The following is a 7,166-nucleotide window of genomic DNA, read 5'->3' on the forward strand; positions in this document are numbered from 1 at the left end:
CGATTGGCGGAGGCGCGCCCGGAAGCGGAAGCGCTGCCCCGGTGTCGGCGGAGGGAGCGCGGCAGGGCCTCGGAGCGACCGCGGGTCATGGGGAGGTACGCGGGGTACGGGGGGGGACCGGGGCGGGATTCACGGAGCCTCCGGGGGGCTCCACACGGCTGCAAGTGCGGGAGGGAGCCCCGGGGCGGGCGCGCTGCGCGGTGCCGGTGGCGTTCGGTGACCTTCGCGCTGCCCCCGCGGCGCCCGGCGCGCTCAGTACGGGGAGGGGGTTCGGTCCCATCCCCGTAGGGGTGGTGAGTGCTGAGAGCTGGGGGTGTTCAGCCTGGAGGAGGGAAGGCTCCAGGGAGAACTTAGAGCCCTTTCCAGTGCCTAAAGGGGCTCCAGGAGAGCTGGAGAGGGACTTGGGACAAGGGATGGAGGGACAGGACAAGGGGGAATGACTTCCCACTGCCAGAGGGCAGGATTAGATGGGATATTGGGGAGAAATTGTTCCCTGTGAGGGTGGGGAGGCCCTGACACAAGTTGCCCAGAGAAGCTGTGGCTGCCCCTGTATCCCTGGAAGTGTCCAAGGCCAGGTTGGACGGGGCTTGGAGCAACCTGGGCTGGTAGAAGGTGTCCCTGCCCATGGCAGGGGGTGGGACTGAGTGGTCTTTAGGATCCCTTCCAGGCCAAACCATTCCATGATTCTGTGGTTGTATTTAGATGTGAAAATCATTGTGATTGATGGAAATGGGAGCCCCCTGAGCCCTCCAGGGAATGTGCTGTTTGGCATTAACATGGATTTTAGTTGCAGCTATAACCCTGTGCTGCCCCAGAGCTGAACCAGTCCCAGTTGTCACTGCCCCCAAATCTCCTCTTACCCTGGAGGGACCTGCTGCTGTGGGGCCTGGGCTCACCTGCACGCCAGCAGACACCAGGATACTCCCATTTCCTGGCAGAAAAAGGAGGAACTTGGCCATATATTTCTTCAGGATCCTGTGGGATGCTCCTCCTCTGCAGCAGCCACTGTGTGATCTGTCAGAGAAACCTTTGGCCCTGTAGTGAGGACAACATGTGAAACTACTTCCTCTCAGCAACGTATAAAGGATGGGTGATACCAAAAAAAATATCTGGTGTTCCTGTAGGATTGAGAGTTGTGTGGAAGAGGAGGAAGCCAGAGTAGGTCCTGCTGGCTGGTGACGCCCTGGGAAGGCTGTGGGCCATGGCCTCTGCACCCTCTGGGCCCACAGCAGTTGCTGATGTAATTAAAGATCTAGACACTCAGATAGCTGTAAGTAAAACGGGGCTGGCATGTGGGATTTGCCCTGGGAACCTGCTCATCCCGCGGGTTTTGTGTCCAGGGATCTTGGCAGCACATGGAGGGTGCGGTAGGATCTGGGAATAAACCAGCAAAACCACTTTATGCTTCTCCCTGAGGGTTCTGGGGCTTTCTGCCCCGGGGTTTGGGTGCTCCCTGCCCTGCATGGTGGGCAGGAATTCCTGCTGGGTGGATTTGGGAAGTGAGGAGTGGGGTGAACAGCCTGAGACGAGCTCCAGCTAAAACCAAGACGGGAGGTCCCTCCTGGTCTTGTGCTGAGCTCCTTGGCCCCAAGCGCAGCTGAGGGGGTTCAGGGTGTGAGTGCCGTGGTTTTCCATCGTTAATCCAGTTAAAACTGAGCTGGAGACTTGCTGAGGGCAGTGCAGGAGGGTGTCTGGGGTATAAATCCCTGTCTGCAGGTGCATGAGTGTGCCTTGGAGTGAAGCACTAAAGCAGCTGCCTCTGAGTGTTCCCGTGTGCTTTCTGGTGTGGGTTTAACTAATCCAGACTAACCAGGCTTGCTCTGATGAGGGGGAAATGTCTGTTTGTGGCTCAGGGGGCAGACACTGTGTGTGAACGTCCTGTAAAGCTGGTTAAACAAACTCTTCTTTTGTAAGTTCGGCCTCAGCTGCTGCTTTTCACCCACCTGTGTCCCCTCCACAAGGGATTTTGCCATCAAACCATTCCCTGAACTCTCCTTCCCTGTGACAGGCCCATCCCTGCTGCCCGTTGTGGTTGTGGCAGTGGGAGGTGCAGGGTTTGGATGAGTTTCCTGTCGTGGAGCAGTGAGGACAGAGCAAAACTTCACCCAGCCTGGGCTTTAGAGCCTCCCAGCCGTGGAACAGAGGAGGAGCTGGTCAGTCTGTGACCAACAACCTGAGAAACTTCAGGCACCTGGAGGATCTGTGTAACCACAGCCCACTTCTGGTTCACCTTTAGGAGCTCCGTAAATCCCAGTCCTTTTCCTGTGGCTGTTGGTTGCCCAGTGCAGGAGGAACGATGGGCAGGTGTGGGCACACACACGTGTTCCTGCCCCTCTGAGCTCCCAAACTCTGCTCTCAGCACCCAAAATGGACCCGCTGTTGTCAGTCCCACGTGGAGGGGTCGCTGCAGGCCGGGCTGGCGGCGTGGTGCTGCCAAAAATGAGACTCCAGGGAGGCTGAGCTCTGCCTTCTCCTGAGACCCCTGGAGTGTGGAGATGAGGGATCCTGTGCTGCTGCACTTAAATCTGCTCTGTGTGGCCTGTTCCTCAAAGCTGGCTGTGGAAAGTGGGTTCAGGAAGGCCTTGAACGGGGTGGGAGTGGGGGGTTCAGCCCGAGGGGTGAGTGGGTGGGTGGGTCAGTGCTGCTGTCACTGGCCTGTGCTTCTGGGAAACTTCATTTTCCACACACCAGGGAAGGTTTTCTCGTCTACTTAAACATCACTTCTCACTTCTTGCTGTGTCCAGAGACTCCCAATATCCTATAAACTCCAGTTTTCTCAGGACAAAGACCCCACTGAACTCCCTCTCTGCCTCTAACCTTGGCTCTCCTTTCCTTTCCCAGTTGATTGGTTTGGGTCCCCACAACCCCAAGAAGAAGCAGGACCTGGACAAGCTTTATGACCTAAAATCTAAAGCCCAGCAGATTATGAACCAGTTTGGCCCTTCTACCTTGATCAACCTCTCCAACTTCTCCTCCATCAAGCCAGAGCCAGCCAGCACCCCCCCCCAGAGCTCCATGGCCAACAGCACCACCGTGGCCAAGATGCCTGGAACACCCAGTGGAGGGGGCAGGCTCAGCCCTGAGAGCAACCAGGTAATTCCATCCCTGACTCCAGGACAACAGGGATGATGCTCAGCCCTGCCCCTGGCTCTGTTCTCTCTCCTTAAATCACCAGCAAATACTTTGTGTCTGTTAAAGTATCAGTTACTGAGTGAGCAGAACTTCCTCCTGGAGTTCTTCCAGCTGCTTCCAGGCCGGTGGAATGGATGCTGTGGGTTTTGCAGTCTCAGGAAAATGGGTGTTGAGGCACAGGGAAGCTGTGGCTTCCCTGGAAGTGTCCAAGGCCAGATTGGATGGGGCTTGAAGCAACCTGGGCTAGTGGAAGGTGTCCCTGCCCATGGCAGGGGGTGGAATAAGGTGGGTTTAAGGTCCCTTCCAACCTTTGGAGGCTTTGATGTGCATGAAACAAGCTGCTGCCCTGGGATTGCTCCCTGATGGCTTCACTGGGACTCTCAGGAATTGCACCAGACCCCCCCACAAACACAGGCACAGCAGTGAGGGAACCAGGAAAGGCAGGAATTTCCCACCTGTGCCTGGATCACCCGAGCAGGCTGACAACTTCCATCCAGATCTTTTAAGACTCAGCATCCTGTTGGTCAAGCCTGGTGTGGTTTCTGCTCCCTGCCACGTTTGGATGCTGCCCTGGGATAACCCAGCACTCACCTATCTCTGTTTTCCATGAGAAGCACTAAAGCTGATAAGCACTAGAGCCATGGAAATACTTCCCTCGTGTCCTGAGCACAGCTTTAGTCACTGATATGTTGCTTACACTTGCTGTCTTCCTCTTAAAACCTGTAGTTTTGCTTTTCCCCCACCCTTGCCAGCAGCATTTTCGTGCCAGTTTGGTGCTGGAGATATTTATCCTGGCTGCTGCTTCCCCTTTCTGCCCAGAGCAACCCCTGGTGCTCCAAAATGACTCCTTAACACCTGATATTCCTTATCCCTGCCATTCCTGAGCTGATAGACTGTGTCAACAGTGTGACTCGGGCCCTGGGGGCACGGGGGAGGGGGTGTTTGTGGCTGTGCTGCTGCTTTGCTGGAGCAGGGCAGTAAATCCTTCTTCTTCTCTCACACCCTCAGGTTTTAACCAAGAAGAAATTGCAGGACCTGGTGCGTGAGGTGGATCCCAACGAGCAGCTGGATGAAGATGTGGAGGAGGTGGGTACCAACCCATGGCAGGGGCTGCAGAAAGAGCTAATCTGGGTATTTTCAGAGACATTTTCACGATTCATTTGACACCTCTCTATTCTCCTGCAGCCTTCAGCCATCCCTGTCTCCCTGTGCCAAAATGGCTCTGTTGCAAAAAGCTGTGAAATACAGTCCTGGGGGAAATACAGTGTGGGGCACCACGATATAGAAAAGATACAAAGCCATAATAGAGGGACATAAACGAGAGACACTGAGGTGGTGAAGGGTCTGGAGAGGCCATATGAGGAGTGGCTGAGGGCACTTGGTGTGTCCAGCTGGAGCAGAGCAGGCTGAGGGCAGAGCTCAGGGGGGGCTGCAGCTCCTCCCGAGGGGCAGCTCCGATCTCTGCTCTGGGGGGAGCAGGGACAGGACCCAGGGAACGGCTGGAGCTGTGTCAGGGCAGGCTCAGGTTGGATCTCAGGGAAAGGTTCTTCCCCCAGAGGCTGGTTGGGCACTGCCCAGGCTCCCCAGGGCAGTGGGCACAGCCCCAAGGCTGCCAGAGCTCCAGGAGGGTTTGGACACTGCTCTGAGGGACAGGGTGGGATTGTTGGGGTGTCTGTGCAGGGCCAGGAGTTGGATTCCATAATCCCTGCGGGTCCCTTCCAACTTGGAGCATTCCACGCTTCTAAATACCAACTTCTGAGGGCTCATTTTCATCCCCCCCACATGATTTGAGCTGACCAGGCTGGCCATGGCCCTTGTTCCCCACAGATGCTGCTGCAGATCGCCGATGACTTCATCGAGAGCGTGGTCACCGCCGCCTGCCAGCTCGCGCGGCACCGCAAGTCCAACACCCTGGAGGTCAAAGACGTCCAGTTGCACCTCGGTGAGTGAGTTTTACGTGTATTTTTTCCCCTCAGCTGAGACCCGGGGGCACTTCCTGAAGTCAGGCTGTTGGTGTTGGGCTGGATAAAGCATCGTTGGAGCTGGATGAGCTCTATGGTCCCTCCCAACCCAAAGCCTTCTGTGATTCCAGAGCGCCAGTGGAACATGTGGATCCCGGGCTTTGGTTCTGAAGAAATCAGGCCCTACAAAAAAGCCTGCACTACAGAAGCTCACAAACAGGTAAAGGAGCCCTCACAACGCTGGGAATCACGTGGCTGATATGGGGAAGGTGGTGAAATTGTGGCCTCCTTCAAGTGGTTTGGGCTTGAAATGACTCCCAGAGCCTCCTGGCCTGTTAGTGGAGAAAGGGTTGAGGTTGCTGTGGCTCCTCTGCAGTGTTGGCTGTGCCCTAAGAGCACAAGTCTGAGGGACAGCCCAGCTTGGGAGGGTTAAAACCAGCTGGGAGCTGCACACAGGCACTTCTCAGCTGCCCCTGGCAGATTTGTCTCTGTCTTTGTGCAAAGGGACTGAAGACACCCTTAATTTTGCTTTAAACTGAATTAATCCATTGCTTTTGAAGTGCACAGTCAGAACCAGAAAGGAGCTGGAGGGTTCCTGGGTGATGCTGCAGCTCCCACTGGGCACAGAGGGGGGGCCTCGAGGTGGGGTTTGATCCCACTGCCCCGGGGTGCCAAGTGGAGCAGCACAGACACTTCCTTCTCCTCTGGCTCCAGCCTGGGACCCCATTAGGATTCCAGCAGACCTGACAGACCTGTGTGGGAGCAGGTCAGGCAGCGTCCCCGGAGCACCCGGGATGCCTCGCTCCTGCACGGCTGCAGCTGGTTTGGGCAGTCACCTGCTCTGAGCTGCTCAGCTTCCCACATTTTTCCCTTTCCTTGTTGCAGAGGATGGCACTGATCCGCAAAACCACCAAGAAATAGCCCCTGGGCAGAGCCGGGAGACGCCGCCAGTGCAGTTTGGGATATTTTGCCTCTCCACTGAAGCCTCCACGATGTCACCCGTGGGATGTTTTTTTTTAGTGCTTTACAGAGAAGCATCTATTTTTTATTAATGGTGCAGCAATATCTTGACTCTACGAGGAGATCTGCCAAAAACACTCTCTGCCCCTTTCCTCGTTCCTCCTCAGAGTGCGACGTATCTCAAGGAGAGACTTTTATTTGTGACTTGAAAGTGGTTTCTCGTACAAGTGATTGATTACCCAAGGGACAGAGCGTTTGGTCGTGTGTGGGACAGTATTAGAAGCATCTGTAGAGGTTTTTGTTTCCTCCTTCCTGCTCCAGTACTTTGTAATGTCAGTGTTTATATAAATACTTGCGTTTGTTTTACATGAATAAAGAAATTATTAATCTAAGCTCCTGACACGGGCTCGTGCTCTTCAGGCAGCACTGCAGAGGGGTGGCAGGGGTTGTGTCACTGCTGCTGTCCTGGTGGGAGATCTCCTGGGGATTTAAAGGGAGCAGAATCATGGAATATCCTGAGCTGGAAGGGACTCACAGGGATCATCCAGTCCAACTCCTGGCCCTGCACAGACACCCCAACAATCCCACCCTGTCCCTCAGAGCGGTGTCCAAACCCTCCTGGAGCTCTGGCAGCCTTGGGGCTGTGCCCACTGCCCTGGGGAGCCTGGGCAGTGCCCAACCAGCCTCTGGGGGAAGAACCTTTCCCAGAGATCCAACCTGAGCCTGCCCTGACACAGCTCCAGCCGTTCCCTGGGTGCTGTCCCTGCTCCCCCAGAGCAGAGATTGGAGCTGCCCCTTGGGAGGAGCTGCAGCCCCTGCTGAGCTCTGCCCTCAGCCTGCTCTGCTCCAGGTTGAGCAACCCAAGTTCAGCTGCTCGTCCTGTGGCTTCCCCTCCAGCCCCTTCTAGACCAGAAGGATTTTTGCTTTGGACTCAGATAGGCAGGTGCTGAGCCAGAGTGATAATAATATATCACCTGAGTTACATAATAAATCTGTTATTTCTAATTGTATTTGGGAAGATTTAAAGAATTTAGGGCTTTATGATTTGGGACTTGGTCAGTACAGGAGAGAGAAGAGGGGAACGGGGTGACACCCACCTCTGCTGGTGCCTGA

General features: G+C 55.4%; 1 protein-coding gene across 3 annotated transcripts; it reads left to right on the forward strand.

Annotated features, from left to right (window-relative positions):
• The first annotated feature begins 11 nt into the window (after positions 1 to 11).
• Positions 12 to 6,445, forward strand: TAF12 (TATA-box binding protein associated factor 12). Of its 3 annotated transcripts, none has more exons than XM_027705852.1 (7): positions 12 to 95; positions 1,125 to 1,270; positions 2,842 to 3,093; positions 4,141 to 4,218; positions 4,960 to 5,074; positions 5,225 to 5,313; positions 5,979 to 6,445. In XM_027705852.1, the coding sequence occupies exons 2-7, from the start codon at positions 1,202 to 1,204 to the stop codon at positions 6,012 to 6,014; spliced, it is 639 nt and encodes a 212-aa protein (XP_027561653.1). In that variant the 5' UTR covers positions 12 to 95; positions 1,125 to 1,201; the 3' UTR covers positions 6,015 to 6,445. The 3 variants fall into 3 exon arrangements, with proteins under 3 accessions (XP_027561653.1, XP_027561654.1, XP_027561655.1); XM_027705854.1 differs by lacking the exon at positions 12 to 95 and adding an exon at positions 1,962 to 2,304 and having other exon boundaries at positions 1,252 to 1,270; XM_027705853.1 differs by lacking the exon at positions 1,125 to 1,270.
• The last annotated feature ends 721 nt before the right edge of the window (positions 6,446 to 7,166 follow it).

This window comes from Neopelma chrysocephalum, unplaced genomic scaffold, assembly GCF_003984885.1.
Source record: "Neopelma chrysocephalum unplaced genomic scaffold, ASM398488v2 Primary Assembly neopelma1_360, whole genome shotgun sequence".
In the NCBI taxonomy this organism is placed as follows: domain Eukaryota; kingdom Metazoa; phylum Chordata; class Aves; order Passeriformes; family Pipridae; genus Neopelma; species Neopelma chrysocephalum.